Raw genomic sequence first — 16421 nt, forward strand, 5'->3', positions numbered from 1 at the left:
TGAAGTTTTAAACAAGGTTCAAAAAAGAATTAGAAGAAGTTATGGAGCATGAGTCCATCAGGATCCATTAAACATTACAGTTAAGGATGTAACTTACTTAGGGTGGCCACTGGTCCTGTTTTGTACTGGACCATCCTGTTTTTAAACTCTTTGTCCACTTTCCAGTCTTAAATGGAAAATGGGTACCATATACAGTTTGAGTTAATGTCATACTTTAGAAGTTACCAAATACAACATTAAGCTGCACAAAATACTAGTGTCATTGGCTCTGAAACAAATAGGCAGAGATGGTTAACATCTGCCTTTCACTGGGATATCTTTGGCTTGTAGCGAATATTTTGACATGGCAGATGGCTCTGATTTGATAAAATAAATGTGACAAACTACCATATTTTGAATTAAAAATTTAAAATGTCCACACACATTGTCCTATTGCAGCATAGGGTGACTTGCTTGTATCTTTTAGTTCCTCTTTGTCCTGGTTATATTTATTTTTTATTTTTTTTATTTTTGGCTTGCTGTGTGAGAAATACAGAAGGATTGCAGTTGTTTGTCAGCTTGGAGGTTGGTTCTCCAAACTTGTTTGGCAGTAGTTGCTGAGTTGCCGTTTCATATTGATAATGGCTTCTAGTGACACAGGTGGCAAAGGAGCAAGGAGCCTGCTGACTTAGTGGTTGCAAGCCCTCGACAGGAATTACAGCTATGTTGAGTAGCTCGTTTTCAGGAGTTGTGGCACCAAACAAGGAGGTCTGTGTGTGTGTTGGTTTTGTTAGATCACAAACAATATTTTATGGCTTTATAGGATGGGCACTCTGAAAATGCTTCACGTTCTCCAAATGTATAAAGGCTTCTGATCGCTTGCCAGCTTGCCAAACAACTGGTCGGTTGTTGCTTGGAAGAGAAACTTAAACTTTTCACTTCTTCAGGATCTATAGGAGCATCTTGGATTTCTTAATTAAAAAAAAATACCTATAGTAATAATCTATAAGAACTGTACTTCGTTTCTGTTCTTAAGTCCTCAATTTATGCTGTTAGTTTTGTGCAAAATATCTGCAAATAGCTTGGGAGAGATGTTCTAAACTGTGGATCTGGGCTTTGTCATTCCTAGTACCTGGGAGTGTGCCTAGGATCTGTGGTGTGCATGATCCTTCCATGTAAAGGGAACAGGCAGGAATTTGGCTTGATATATTGCCTGTAAAGGGGAAAATACATGCAATGGATTTAAAAATATCTAGGTGCTTTCATGGCTTGTGCATCTGCAAGATAGATTGTGAATGAGAAGAGAAAAGAGAATTAGGAGTATGTTCCAAACTTGTGTTGGGCAAGCATTGGTTAGATGTGAATTTTGAACTGTGTTATCTTTAGGATGAATAAAATGTGCAAGTTTCAGTAGGGAGTTTGACCATATCCTCATAGACCAGCTTCTGGAAGCTAATATAGGGATCATTTTAACCATTTTGATGGTAGAATGTTTCCCCAGCCACCCTGGAGAGGAACGCAAAAGAGGGAATGCAGGAGGTAGCATCAATATAATAAGGTAGCGTATGGATTCTTGAACTGACATCTGAAGACCCCTGAAGCTTGGCAAAACAGATCAAGTGGCCCATAGAGCTGTTATGCAGCATTATTTTGGTTATACGTCGTGTTTCCAGCTCACTTCCTCCTAGCAATTGCATGGTAGAAGCTTGTCAACATCCTGTTCTCAAAAATTAAAAGTCCAAGCACTTCTTTGCACCCTGTATCTCTTAAATGTTTTCCTGGTATAAAATTAATCCACAATAAAATATAAGAGGCTACTAAAATGGGAAGGGGTAGCAAATGTGCTGGATAGCAGAATCAAAGTGACAAGTGACCTAGTGCCCAGGGCAATGAGGTGCAATTCATTACTTTTAAAATCCCAGGTCTAGCAGGACACTAAAGAGCACAGGTGCAAAATGAGAATGTAATCAAGGAGCCAAAAGAAGTGTATTAAAAAGCAAGTCTCTTTTCTTATCTTTTGCAAGCCTGATCTTGACTTGAATAACCAAGCAACAGAGCACGTACAGGGAAGTTGGGGGTGGTGGAGGCCATCTTGAGTGGTCTGCAGTGTGCAAAGGCTTCAGAACCACTGAGCTAGCATAAAGGAGATGAAACAAGAGCTTTTGGTCCTTTATAACAATGTTTGAAAGGCTGTTTTCTTTCTCATTTGACATGCAGCAAGGACATATGGGAGAAGGCGAGGTAACAACATTCCTATTTAATTTTCTAATGTTGACAATGTCTCATGGCACTAATAACATGGAATTGCTAACTAGGCAAACCTAAAAAGTTAGGATTTGAAATCATCATTTTAAGCTTAGCTTGCTTAGTTTCTCTGCATGCCACAACAAACATTTGAATTGAATTGAATTAAATGCTGCCCCAGAATAGTACTGCCAGGGTTCAGTTGAGCATACGTGTCCTCTACATGAATTACTACACCGAAGATCTAAATGGTCCTTTTTCTTCTATATATTTATGACTGATGCCATTAGAGAAGTTACATTTGCTTCTATTTTTAGTTGAGTGCTAACAGTTCTCCTGACATGGCATAACATGACTCATCGTATTCACTATGCATATCTATATATATATCTATATATATAAGCATGCCACTGGGTGGCCCTGATCCTGCAAAGATATGCATATTGAGCCATGTAGCATACAGTGGAAATGTCCCTGGTTTCATCTTGGCTACATAGGCATGCAGAGTTATGCATTGCCTCCATCCATAGCTGTAGGATTCTGGTCTTAATAGACAAAATAGTTACAAATAGATAATCAGATGATCAATGGGAGAATACTGTAATAACTGTGAAAGCTATTAAGCTATAAAGCAAACAATCAGGAGATTTGATATGATTCCATTTTGTCAGTTTTTCAGAAGGTTCCTTTAGTAAAGAGGCACACAGGAAAAAAGATTGAATGGTGAAACTAAGACTTGATCAGTATTCTTTAACGTTCTGAATATATTCACTTGTAGATCAGGAGGGGAAATTTTATATCTTTTTTTATTTTTTGTATAGCAATGATGCACCATTTTAATGGATACCTCTGCCTTGACATCGTAATGAAATTTGAAAGACCTTCCGCAGCATAGTAATCTGTGGAAAAACAAATTATTTTAGAAACATTTCACATTCTGCATATTGATGCTGCTTGTTTTTCCAATACATTTATTATTAGAAAACTGGCCAGTATTTATCTTCCGGGTTTTTTTCAGCTATTGTATATTGTAACCAAATATAAAAGGCAAATATTGTTCAAGGGATCAGTTTGTTTGAATTACTATACAACTGTATTTATAAATCAAAGAATCTTACTTAAGAATTATGCACTAAGTGTTATTGTAGAAGGATCTCTTACTGTCTCAATAGGGAAAGAATGCTTGCAAAATGTTTTCTTAGAATGAGGCCATTAACGAATCTTCTTGTGTAACATCTAAGTAAACTTCATCTACTCCAGGAGTGAGACAGTATTGCTTAAACGTTCTTTAGCCATCACTTTCAGGAAATTGCAGTGACCTTACTTTTTTTTAGCAAAGTATTTTGGGTTATCTACAAGTGGATGACTTGTGATTTAAATATTTTCATACTGAGTGACATGGAAAATTAATATATTTAGCTGGTGTGTCCTTTACCTGCTGTACTATGAAATTACCTTCTGTATGCATAAGCGGTTGTTTGGGAAATGAAACATGACGTCGTTGTATTTACAGTTGGGAAGTCCCTTATATAAGCTTATATAATGTGTGTCTGGCATATATTTAAAAAAAAAAAATCTTAGGGGGTGTGTGTGTGAAGGGGAGGGGGAACAGGCAGTGGAATTAAGATGAGCTGTAGCTTTTGGGAAAATTCTGTGTTGCTAGTCCTGATAACAGTTTTTTAAAATTTTTAGTAACAAATTGAATACAAGAAAAGATCTCTTTTGAGCTCCTTAAGTAATAGTACACTTTGATCTTTGTAGAATATTAGAAACTGTGAGGTTACGTGAAATAAATGGCATATCAATGATCAGTATCCCCATTACTACAATAAAGGAGAAGGCTGCAAGAAGCAGTACTGCTTATACAGCAAGTAGTGAATGCTTGCTTTTTTTTTTTTTCCACATACTACTATCTTGGTGTATGCTTTGTTCTGTTAGTATGTTTGTTTTTTCCTTCTTTTTCTTTTAGGTCAGTCTTCGTTGTTTCCAATGGAAGACGGGTTCTTGGATGATGGACGTGGGGACCAGACTCTCCATAGTGGCTTAGGATCACCACACTGCTTTTCTCACCAAAATGGAGAAAGGGTGGAACGGTATTCCCGGAAGGTGTTCGTTGGGGGATTGCCACCAGATATTGATGAAGGTATGCTTAGAAACGCATGCAACCAAAAATACTGGCATAGACAGACTTAAGTGACCAATGATGGCATGTACTCTTTTTGTCTATGAGTTAGAGGTAGTGAGAGGGAAGGGAAGAGGAGGTTGTGTTTGACTGTTGTGTTACAAACTGTGAGCCAAACCCAAAGTGGTATTGAGGAGCCCCAGCACTTGTGGGGCCCTAGCTTCTATGACTGTTGTTAGAAGACAAGCAATGCATATTCTAACGCAGAATATGTTGTGACTCTGAAGTTGCAAATAAGGAGCTGCTAATTAGCTATAACATAGAAGTGAGACAGCTGTTTGTTTTCCTATGCTAGGGATTGGCAATTTTTTGTTGCCAAGGGCCATTGCTTGTGGCCTGGCTCCATGCTGGGGGCCACAAATCTTTGCATCTTGGACAGTCAGCAAATACTGTTGAGGGAATAGATGGAACAAGGCAAACTGTACCATCCTGGGGAAACCACCTCTGCTGCTTCAGCTGCACCATGCTGCCTATTTCCTCAGCTGCCATGGGCCAGATCTGATATTTTCACAGCCTGGATTCTGCCCGTGGGCTGTGTAGATGCCTGACCCCTGTCCTATATACCATAAAACCAGACTGATCTGTTTAAGGAGTTGGCCATAGGGAGACCTTTAAATTTGAGGTGTTATTGTTGAAACGGTCTTTGTTCAGCAGCTATGTCCTGACCGATAGATGCAGTATCTTGCCTGTCATCCCTTCATTAGATGAGAATCTAGGTGCAAAGTAGAGATCAGATGGATAATATTTACTGTTTACTCTTTGAGGAATTTAGCACTTTCTTTTGTTTTCCCTCTGCCTCATGATGATATTGCATGTGTAAAAACCTACTCTTTCAAAAGTTTCTTTTCACAAAGCTGTTTTAAAGCTGCTTTCCCCCCACTTGAGCTGTATAACATTTCACACTGAACTGTGCTGCTTGAGTGTCTTGCAGCCCTGTGAGCTTTGATAACATCCACACTTTAGTATTTGAACACTGTTCAATTGTATATTGCTCGCATTTAAGACAGATCTTGAAGTAGGTGAGAAGGCAGAAGTAAGGGATAAAGTCCTGCCTTTGCCTCAGAACACGTTAAAACTTTGGACAGGAATCAGAAGTTTAGAGTAGGAATAAAAAAAAGAAAATAAAAGTAGTACATCTTGGCTAGGGACACGCATTCAAAAAAGACAGAGCCTGGATTGATTCAATCTTTGCAGGTTAGTCTAATCTGCATAGATTGAACAAATTTGCATGTAAATAGACATTCATTTTTGACATGCCTGCAGTGGCTCAGGCCAGAACCCAGGGGGTGCTAGAGGAAGCCCTGGGCTGCATTGAAGCTATGCTGGGAGGGGCGGGCCTGGGCAGGCCTGAGTATGATTGGGGAGGGGTTTAAACCCCCACCCTGGCCTGCATGGACCCCAGCCCAGGGGTGCCTGGAGGGACAAGGGCGAAGCAGTCCCTGCCAGGCATTTCCTGTTTCTGTGCTCATGGCTTCAGCGACGGGGGCATGACCAGTCCCCGCAGCAGCATGAAGCAAATGGAGACAGGGGGTTTAATACCCATCTCTGCCCCCTGTCCCTGTGGCACAGACCCCAGCTGGGATCTGCCTGGCTGGGGTGTACCAGGGTCCCCCCTCGCTGCCGTAGGGATGTAGCTGGGCACTGGCAAGCATGGCCCCCAGAGGTGAAGGGGGCAGGGAGGGGGTTTATTTCCACCCTTTCTCTCTCCCTGGGACCTTAGCTGGGGTCGGTCCGGCTGGGGCAGAGCAGCCCCTGTCAGGCAGTTCTCTTTCTCCCCCACTCCCACACTGCTGGAGCGGTGGGTGGCATGACCCGTCCCAGCAGTAGCCTCAAGTGAACTGGCCAGGGAGGGGGTTTAATTCCCCCCTCCCTGTCCCACTGACATGGATCTGAGCAGAGCTGCCGCAGACTGCTTGGGGCAAGTGGCAGCACCAGGGCTTGGAGGGGGGGTGGCCATAGATCCCTATCGCTCTACCACCACTCGCCCCGTGCAGTCTGCAGCTGCTCTGTCCACCTCACTTCCACCCACAGTGCAGCACTCCCTCCAGGAAGAGGCTTGTGCTCCTGGGACACTATCACAGGGGCTGCTGCCCTGTCAGGGTGCTTACCCCTCTTGCCGCTCCAGTGGCAGGGGCAGGAGAGTGGCCAGAGGCCGGCTGGCATGACTCCCTTAGGCGAAGAAAGCAGGGAGGGGGGTTATTCCACCGTTTATCCTGTGCAGGGACTGATGGGTGGAGGCTGTGGTCCTGTGGGGGCAGAGGGGGATGGAGGTGGGAATAAATCCCACCCTGCCCCCTTTGCCTCAGGGAGCCATGTGAGCTGGTATCCCTGTAGCAGCAAGTGGGGGAGCCCTGACACAGTCCGTGCCACTGATGGGGGACAGAGGGGGGATTAAACCCCTGTCTTTATTTGCTTCACGCTGCTGTCGGGGCTGGCCATGTCCCTACCACAGGAGCAGGGAGCGGAGAACAGCCTAGCAGGGACTGCTGTGTACCAGGGGGAATAATCCTCTTCTCTGCCCACAGCCCCTTCCCTGCTCTGGCTAAGGAGCAGAGGTCCAGGGCCAACCCTGCTCTTCTGGAGCAGAGAGCACAACACAGCCCAGGGTTGCAGAGCATGTTGGGATGTTGGGGGGGCTGTGGTTTAACTTTGTCCCAAACCCCTTCATGGTTTGAAGTTTCATTAATGTGTTTGACCTCAATCAGTTAAGTCTGACACTACATTCAGCTAGGTTTATCTCATACTGGCTTTGGCCATTATGAAGCTGGTTTATGTGCCCTGAACTTACATTCTGTTACAGTTTTAAACCAGTTTCTGATCACTTAAACCAGTTTATGTGTAACTTCTGTCCCTAGCCCTTGGGTTTGACTGTTGACCCCAGACCAGGACAGTAGCAGTGAACTAGAAATACTAAGGGAGATGAGAGAGGCTGAGACAGCAGAAAACACAGCAATAATGGGTGACTTCCAACTATCCACAAATAGACTGAGACCACATTTCTTGAAGTTATAAAAGACTGCTTCCTGGAGTAATTAATCCTGGAATCTACAAAAGAAAGGCCATTCTTGACCTAGTCCTAAGTAGTGCACAGGATTTGATGCAAAGGATAAGTGTTACTGAGATGCTGTATAGTAGTGACCACAATACATTTGGGTTTGACATCCACGTAGGAGGGGAAACGACAAGAAAATCTACCACAATACTTTTTCATTTTAAAAAAGGAGATTATACCAAAATGAGACTGCTAGTTATACAGTAAAAGGGCCCCTAAGAACATGTGAGCAGTATGGGAACTGCTTAAGAAAACCATATTGGAGGCACAGAAAAAATGTATGCTGCAAATCCAAAAAAAAAAAAAAAAGAAAGAAAGAAAAGTGGACCAAAAGAAAACCAGCATGATTTAATGGCAAAGTTGAAGAGACAATAAGTAGAAAAACAGTTTTTTTTTCAAAAAGTGGAAATCGCATCCTAATGAGGAAAATAAAAAGCCTAAACTCTGGCAAATCGAATGTAAAACTGTAATAAGACAAGCTATGAAAGAATTTGAGGAGCTGAAAACCTGCCAGGAAGTCATTTGGGCCTTTGGATGATCAGGGTGTAAACGGGATGCTAAAGGATGATAGGGCCATTGCTGAGAAACTACATTAATTTTTTGCATCTGGTTTTGCTGTGGAAGTTATCAGGTAAATTCTGTCACCAGATCCACTCCTCGCTAAGGACAAGCCAGTGGAGCTGACCCGAACTGAGGTTTCAGTAGATGAGGTTGTAGAAGAAACCGATAAACTAAACAGTAGAAAATCACCAGAACCTGAAGACCATTCACCCTAGTGTTCTGAAGGAGCTTAAATTGGAAAATGCCAGCCTCTTAACTATAGTGTAACTACAACCGACATTGGTACCAGAGGATTGGAGAGTTGCCAATGTGACTCCAATATTTAAAAAAGGTTCTAGAGGGGACATGGGGAACTGCAGGCCAGTTTGCTTAATTTCAGTTCCTGCAAAATGGCTAGAAACAACAACAACAACAACAATAATAATCATCATAATAAAACTGTGTTCAGCACATGGATGAATGTGACTTGCTCAGGAAGAATCACATGGCTTTGTCAAAGGGAAATCACATCTCACCAACCTACTTAAGTTCTCTGAGTGTGGCAGTGAGCAGGTGGATCGAGATGATCCAGTTGACACAGTATATTTGGACTTTCAAAAAGTCTTTGACATGGTCCCCCTTTAGGTAGTTACAGGATTACAGAGAATGTCCTCTTGTAGATTAGAAATTGTTTTAACGATAGGAATCAAAGAGTGAGTGTAAATGGTCAGGTTTCAGGATGGAACGAAGTAAACAGCGGGGTCCCCTAAGGATCCGTGTCGGGACCAGTGCTGTTTTAACCTATTTATAAATGATCTGGAAATGAGGGTAGACTTGCAAGGTGCCCACTTTTGCAGATGACGGAATTAGTCAAAATGGTAAAGACTAGGGCCATGCGAAGCTTCAGGTGCCAGTTAGATTTAGAGGAGGTTCAGCCCGATTCGGCGGCTGAATCTCCAAATCTGAATCGAATCAGGAGACCAGTAAAAAGGTCTAAATCAATTCGAACCTTTCCGAATCGATTCAGAGAGCTTCGGAGATTTGGGCAGTCCCCATGCACCGCTGCAGGGAGCTGGACCCAGACTTTGTGTCGGTAAGTGTGTGTGGGGGGTATGGTTGAAGGAGGGGGAAGGCGACCATGGGGGGACCCCTGCCAGGACCCATCTCCTGCCTGGTCCCCCAGCCCCACTGAGCACCCCCTGACCCTCCAACTCTTTAAAAAAACAAAACAAAACGCTTAACTCACCAGCTCCTGCTAAGCGGGAAGGGGTGCAATACCTGTTGCACCCCACTTCTTCATGCTGTGTGAGGGGCTCTACTGAATCACTGTCCTGAATTGATTCAGGACACTGAGTTGAATCTCCAAATTGAATCGCCCCTGAATCGGCCGTATCCGAAGCAAATGCTAGCTGCTTTGCTCAGGCCTAGTAAAGACTGAGGCAGACTGTGAGGTACTACGAAGGATCTGGCATGGTTGAGCAAATTGGAAGCTAAATGGCAGATGAAATTTAATGTGGGTAAGTGCGCCGGTGCATCACTTCACAAAAATAACCCAAACTTTACCTACACTATAATGGGAACTACCCTAGCTGTTACCACAGTGGAAAGAGATCTTGGAATCACTGTGGACAGTTTTACTGAAAACCTAAGCTCAGCGTGCAGCTGCCATCAAAAAGGCAAAGCAAATGCTAGGGATTATTAAGAGAATTGTAAACAAAACTGGAAGTATCATCATACCCCTTTATAAATCATACTGTGTCCACCCCTTGAATTCTGTGCCCATTTCTGGTCCCTACATGTCAAAAAGGACATAGAAGAGCTAGAGATGGTACAGAGAAGAGCAAAAAGAATGATTAGTATGGAGGGACTTTCATATGAGATGAAACCTAAAGAAGCTAGGCCTGTTCAGCTTAGAAACGATGCTTGAGGGGAGTATGATAAGGGTTTGCAAAATACTAAGTGGTGAAGAGAAAGTTAATAGGGATTGATTATTTATCATCTCTCACAATATAAGAACTAGGTGTCAGAAATGAAACTGGTAGGTAGTAAGTTTAAAACTAACAAAAGGAAGTTCTTTTTCACCCAGTGTGTCATCCACTCAAACAAGCCGACATTTTAATGTGATATCTTTTATTAGACTAACTGAGTAGGTGGAAAAAAGTTCTTAGCAAGCTTTCAGGTGCAGTCACTCTTCTTTAGGCATAAGAAGTTTCTGCTGTTCATTAAAATATAGAACTCATTGCCACCAGATGTGGTGGAAGCTGACAGCCAGACTGAAAAGAGTAGGACAGATTCGTGGAGGAAAAGAGCATCAGTAGTGATTGAGCACAAGAGTTAGGGATACAGCCTCTGAACTAGAATTTCTAGACCTTAAATGCTGGAGGCTGCAAATGAGGGAGGAACAGTGGGGGGGGGGGAAAACCCCCCCGTGGTCATGCCCAGTTCACTCTCTCTTTCAGCATCCACTCTCTGCCACTGTGTAATAGGATACTGGGCAAGATGGACCTATGGTCTGACACAGTAAATGACAGTTCTTATGTTCTTGTTACATTATCAGTAATTTTATTAGGTTTGTTAAAGCCCTAGCAGCTTCTGGTTCTTCGTTCAACTCCTCATATAAAGTGTCACTGTGGCTTCTTTTGGCAGTGTTTAAGAATCAATACAGAGGTATATATGTTTGAGGAGCCAAGAATGTGTAGTGGATCCACCATGCATGTTGCGAAGGGGAAAACACTGGAGTGTTCAATTAAAAAACCCACCTACAAAGTGTGCAGCTCTGGCAGAGTTCCTCTGACCACAGACTTCTGTGTTTTGTGATATGGAGGTAGCAGGGGCTGTAGCTAAAGATCTGTGACAACTGCAATCTAGAAAATTCATATTCTGTGGCTTTCTCCTGACCAGAATGTTGTTTTAATATCCACTATTTTTTAATTTTTTTGCTTTGGTGAAAGAAGTTAGAGTACATTGAATTGTAAGCTACTGTGATATGACAACCTGATATCCTGTCAAAAGAAGGGCTACTTTTACCATGGGTCCTATAGTGGATGTGGGTCTGTATCATCCTGGCAGGAGGTGGCCAGTGGTTTCCTGTAGGGTTTGGTTCTTGGCCCCATGCTGTTCAACGCCTTTATCAACGATGGAAAGCATGCTGGCCCGTTTGTGGACGATACTAAGTTGTGGGGATACTAAGAAAAGCATTCACGTTGGGGAATAGGATGCAGATACATGAGGATCCAGAGAAGCTGGAAAGGTGGGTGGAGCGGAACCAGAAGCAGTTTAGTAAGGATAAGTGTACAGTGCTTCATCTGGGGAGAAGTAACAAGCAACATGAATATAGATTAGGAGACGGTGTCCTGGCCAGCACAATGGCTGAAAGGGACCTTGGGGTTATGGTTGAACATGAGCTGACAGTGCGATGTTGTAGTCAACAAAGCTAAAAGCATACTGGTATGCATTACCTGATGCATTGTGAGCAGGGCTAAGGAAGTGAAACTTCCTCTCTATTCTGTGTTGGTCGGACCCCAGCTGAAGTACTGTGTCCAGTTCTGGGTGCTGCACTTCATAGAAGATGTGGAGAATCTTGAAAGGGTCCAGGGAAGGGTCACAAGAATTATTAAGGGCTTGGAGGACAAGGCTGTGAGGAAAGACTAAGGGATCTGGGGCTGTTCAGGCTGGGGAAGAGAAGACTGAGGGGTGACTTGGTGGTCATATATAAAGTATGTAAGGGGTGAATATTGGGAGCTGGGAGAAAAACTGCTCACTAGGGTGCCCCAGGGGAGGACACGGAGCAATGGCCTTAAACTGTTAGGGGATGATTTCAGGTTGGATGTAAGGAACAACTTCTGTATGGTAAGGGTGACCAGAATCTGGAATAAATTTCCCAAGGAGGTGGTGCAGTCCCCAGCCTTGGATGTCTTCAAGAGAAGACTGGACACACACCTTGCTGGGATCATTTGGTCTCAGCAGTATTCCTGACCAGAGCAAGGGGGTTGAACTCAATTATCTTTTGAGGTCCCTTTCAGCCCTTAATTTCTATGATTTTATGATTCTATGGCTTATGCTTTTAGCATTTAAAGGGTCAAATGGAACATGACATTTTGAATAGAACGTTTATGGGGAATGTACTACTCCATATTCTAATAGATTTTTTAAGTGATTCTTTTTTGATGTTCCAAGAGTTGATGAGCATGTGAACAGTTCAGCTTGTGTGGGGACCTAGTTACCGCAGTAGGGGGTCTTTTGGTTAAATTAATGCAGGAAGACTTAATTTTTTTAATTCAGTTCCCTCAAGATCTTTTCTGCTGAATGCACATGCCTGCCAACTCAAATAAGAATTGCATTCCATGTCATTCATATCCGTCTCCCCACTGAAAAATTTTAAGGTTCTCCTGACCCTGATTCAGAAAAGCATGGAATACAGAGAAACTGCCAATACAGAGGGGCGGGCTACAATTCTGAGTACAGTCTCCATCCCAGTAGAGATCAATTAAATGTAGGACAGCTTTCAGGGAGGACAAAACTAGTGACATCTTCACAGACTTTTAAGAATGAGTTTAAGGTGTATATGGAAAATACTCAAAATTGAGTACTAAAAATGAACCCTGCAGTGCAAGGACTGTCATCCACGGTTGCTGATACTCTCTCTTGAAAGGACCATTGTTTTTTACGGTGATATTGACAGTTGAGTTGTCAGGCAAGTTCATGCCAGTGCCCCTGAAGGAAGGAGTTGGGACAGTGGGGGAATCTGAGAGGTTATGCAGTAATTCCTGACAAAAATAATTTGATTTTAATGTGGGGAAAAGGCTCTGTGCCCCAAATCTGAGATAACATTGATTTAGGATTGGGCAGTGCAGTGTCAAGGTGGTTGAAGTTTGCTACTCAAAATTGCACAGACTTCTAAAGAAACCACTTCAGGATTAGGGAATCTTGTCTGCCTATATCCTTAGACCAATGCAGCTACAACCAACAATCCCACTTCAGGATTAGGACATTTTATTCTTGTTGAGAGTTTTTCCTGCAAGTGTTTCTTGTTGTTACCAGAAGTTAGAAAAATTGCCCAGGCTCAAAGGTCAGTGCTGTAATTAGCAGAAGACTGTCACTGTCACAAGCTCCAGAAAATGTAAAATGTTTAGCAAAATTTTGTAATGGAAGGAAGATCTGAAATAATAGATGCAGCTATTGCTATGTTTTGCAGTAGCATGCTGCCTGCCTGCTCTGATGCATTTATTACATAACTGTTCTGCAGGCTTTCCTATAAGTTAGTCTGAGGTCAAGCTCAGATAATGTGTCCATATGTGGCCCAAGCATGTGCTGTGAATAGGCATGACAGTCCTGTGACTCTTCCCCTGTTCTCCAGACCTTTAGCGGTTGCAAGGCAGATTGGCAGAGGTGACTGCTCAGCAGCTGGTCAGCAATTCATGGGCTCTGCACTCTTTATGTGGGAGAATGCCTGAAGCAAGGTTATGGTAACTGTTTAGATTCACTGATTTCATTCTTGGGACTCAGCTGTAATCTTTGATTTGTAACCATTAATAGAGACAAACCTGTGATCTTTGAACAGCCTTTTTGTCTAAGGTATGTTCTGATGAGTCAAAAGTTTTCCCCCTTCCTCCTGTAAACATTGTTATCACTGCTTAAACCACTTCAGGCTGCAAAATATTTGGTTATATTGCAGGGATTTAGGCTTAGTGGATTCTTCTTTATTTCATTTGTGTTTGTTTCTTTCTCTCTCCATCCTTCAGATGAGATCACTGCTAGTTTTCGTCGCTTTGGTCCTTTGATTGTGGACTGGCCTCACAAGGCAGAAAGCAAATCCTATTTTCCTCCTAAAGGTAAGTCATGATTTTGGTGTCATAAGCACTATCCTAAGGACCACTGCAGTATTAGTCGTCCCGGTTGTCCATTTGAGGATGTGACGTATACATTTTTTAATAGATCTTTTTGTGAACTGCCCCCATCTCTAATGTGGAGAAAAACCTTTAAACTCCCTCTGTATCTTCCTGGGTGTTGTAAGGTGGTAGGCTGCGGAGCACGTTCTCTGTGATTGTTCAGCTATTTTTACTTCGTTTCCTGTGTTTGACTTCAGTCCTGCCTTCATCTCATTCCTCTCTCCTTTAGTCTGCCTCAGTATGGCTTTTTTTCTCATTCCTCTCTCCTTTAGTCTGCCTCAGTATGGCTTTTTTATCCTTGCCATTTTGCACATGTTCAGCCCTGTTGAAGAGGCTGTGTGATTCCCCAAAGTAGCCAGGGGAGGAACTGGGCCTCATTCACAACTGTACTTGCAGATGCTTCATTCATAGCAATGCTACTTTTCTTCTGGCCTTAGTGGAGATGGAGGGAAGGTTGTTGGGGTCTTATTGTTTACTCCTTATTTTGTCCCTGCCATTTGGGGTCAGCATGCCAGGGGTTCAGTAATTACATGAAAGATCCAAAACCAGTTGAAAATTAAATTTCTGAGAAACCCAGTTTTAAGTCCTGTGTTTTATCTGCTCCCAAGGCTATGCATTCTTGCTGTTTCAAGATGAAAGCTCTGTACAGGCTCTGATTGATGCATGTATTGAAGAGGATGGAAAACTCTATCTTTGTGTCTCCAGCCCCACTATCAAAGACAAGCCAGTAGGTAGAATTTTCACTGCTACAAAAGCTGATGTATAAGAAAACTATCAATTGTGTACTTCAGCTGGCATGTGTATTTGCAGGCTTCAGACATACTTGCTTTGATTGTATTTGTAAAGAGAGTCCTCAAAGGAAGATCAGTTTAGTAGACAGGCATTTCTAAATTCTTTCATTTACCTGCAACACCTTATAAGTCATATGCCTTGTATTTTCATCGGGGGTTTTGTAATCTGTCACAAGCCTTTGTTTGGAAAATATTTGCTAGATTTCAGCTGCAGTGATGCAGTGTGCACAGCATGTTTATAATCAGATATTTTAAGATTATTTATGCACTGTGGAATACAAAGCATTTCTCAAAATACATTTCTCTATAGAGAAAAAACTAACATTGGAAAAAGGGCTATTAGATAATGAGTTAAATACTTGTACTACAGCAATTGTGAGCCCAGTTCAAAACGTACTGAAGTAAATAGACTCCCATTTGTGTGCTTCACATCAGGCTGTTTGGCAAACACCACAACTAGTTTTGCTTTGTAAATAAACTGCGCCATTAGAATCTGTTTTGTTGAGATAGTGACTAGCCTGATGCTGACGGTTGACTGTATGAAAACACCACCAGTGGCCTGGCTGCATGTGCATCTCTGAAGTTAGCAGAGTACAGATGAGTTTTGATAATATAGTGCCATAGCAGGAAGCATCTTTGGTTATAATACTAGTTAAATAACAAGCAAGTAGAAAGAGCCGATCTGCATGGGTCATGTTAATAGAGCTTATTAATATTGACTTCTAATTGGTGGCACTTGTACAGTTTGCAAGTGGAGTCGGCACAACAACTTTGAATCTGTTTAAGTTTATCCTTAAGGGGGTACGTTGTAACTGTTGCTACTGCTAAAATGCTAACCTCAGTCTGAATTAGGAATGGAGAAAAAAATGAAAGCTTTCTGCCTGTAGGTTCAGATCCGGCCTTGGAATCTTAGCGATAGCGACTTCGTGATGGATGGTTCGCAGCCTCTGGACCCACGAAAAACCATTTTTGTTGGTGGTGTTCCTCGGCCCTTGAGAGCAGGTGAGTTGCTTGTATTACACCTTTCGGTATGTTGATGTTTTTTATGCTGTAATATCATTTGGACAGCTGGGATAGGGGGAAACCCTGATGTTATGAGGAAATTTAAATTGTTCCTGACATTATATGACTGTAAGCGGAGCTGAAGTCATAAGTACAAATCAATGTGTGTATTTATTGCTTAGTAAGGCTTAAAAGGGATTTAGAAAATTCAAAATCCATACAATGGTCTGTGTTTACTTTCTGGTCTAGTGGAACTTGCGATGATAATGGACCGGCTGTATGGAGGTGTGTGCTATGCTGGAATTGACACAGATCCTGAGCTGAAGTACCCCAAAGGAGCTGGGCGGGTTGCATTTTCTAATCAACAAAGTTACATAGCTGCTATCAGTGCCCGCTTTGTTCAGTTGCAGCATGGAGAGATAGATAAACGGGTAAGTGCCAAGCAAGTGCTTGGTTTTTCTTTTTTTCTTGTTTTTTGGTGCCTTTACAAATGTTTTTCCTTATAAATGTCACTGAATACTGTAAATGTGACATCACTCACTGCATGTCGAGGGCAAGATTTTGCTATTTAAGTATAGCTCAAAATATGAATAAGCACCAATGCAGAGCCGCAGCTCAAGGACCATTGGAAGTTCAAGCAAGCATTTGGATTACCTCCCTGGCATGTTAAGGGAGCATGCCAGCTGCTATATCCCTTTGGAAAAATGAAGTGCTTTACATCAAGGCTGATCTGGTGCAGAGAG

The 16421-nt window shown here is 42.5% G+C and overlaps 1 protein-coding gene across 3 annotated transcripts in view; it reads left to right on the top strand.

Moving 5' to 3' along the window:
- CPEB4 (cytoplasmic polyadenylation element binding protein 4) overlaps positions 1-16421 on the top strand; it is a 78141-nt gene that overhangs the window by 53510 nt on the left and 8210 nt on the right. For 2 of the 3 annotated variants that reach the window (XM_019534966.1, XM_019534964.1), the window contains exons 3-8: positions 2197-2220; positions 4193-4366; positions 13739-13828; positions 14494-14612; positions 15564-15678; positions 15928-16109. In XM_019534966.1, coding sequence (XP_019390511.1) covers positions 2197-2220; positions 4193-4366; positions 13739-13828; positions 14494-14612; positions 15564-15678; positions 15928-16109 — 704 coding nt within the window. The remainder of the gene's footprint in view (positions 1-2196; positions 2221-4192; positions 4367-13738; positions 13829-14493; positions 14613-15563; positions 15679-15927; positions 16110-16421) is intronic. The other variant, XM_019534965.1, reaches the window with a different exon arrangement.

This window comes from Crocodylus porosus, unplaced genomic scaffold (assembly GCF_001723895.1).
Source record: "Crocodylus porosus isolate Cpor-Errol unplaced genomic scaffold, CroPor_comp1, whole genome shotgun sequence".
NCBI classification, from domain to species: Eukaryota; Metazoa; Chordata; order Crocodylia; family Crocodylidae; genus Crocodylus; species Crocodylus porosus.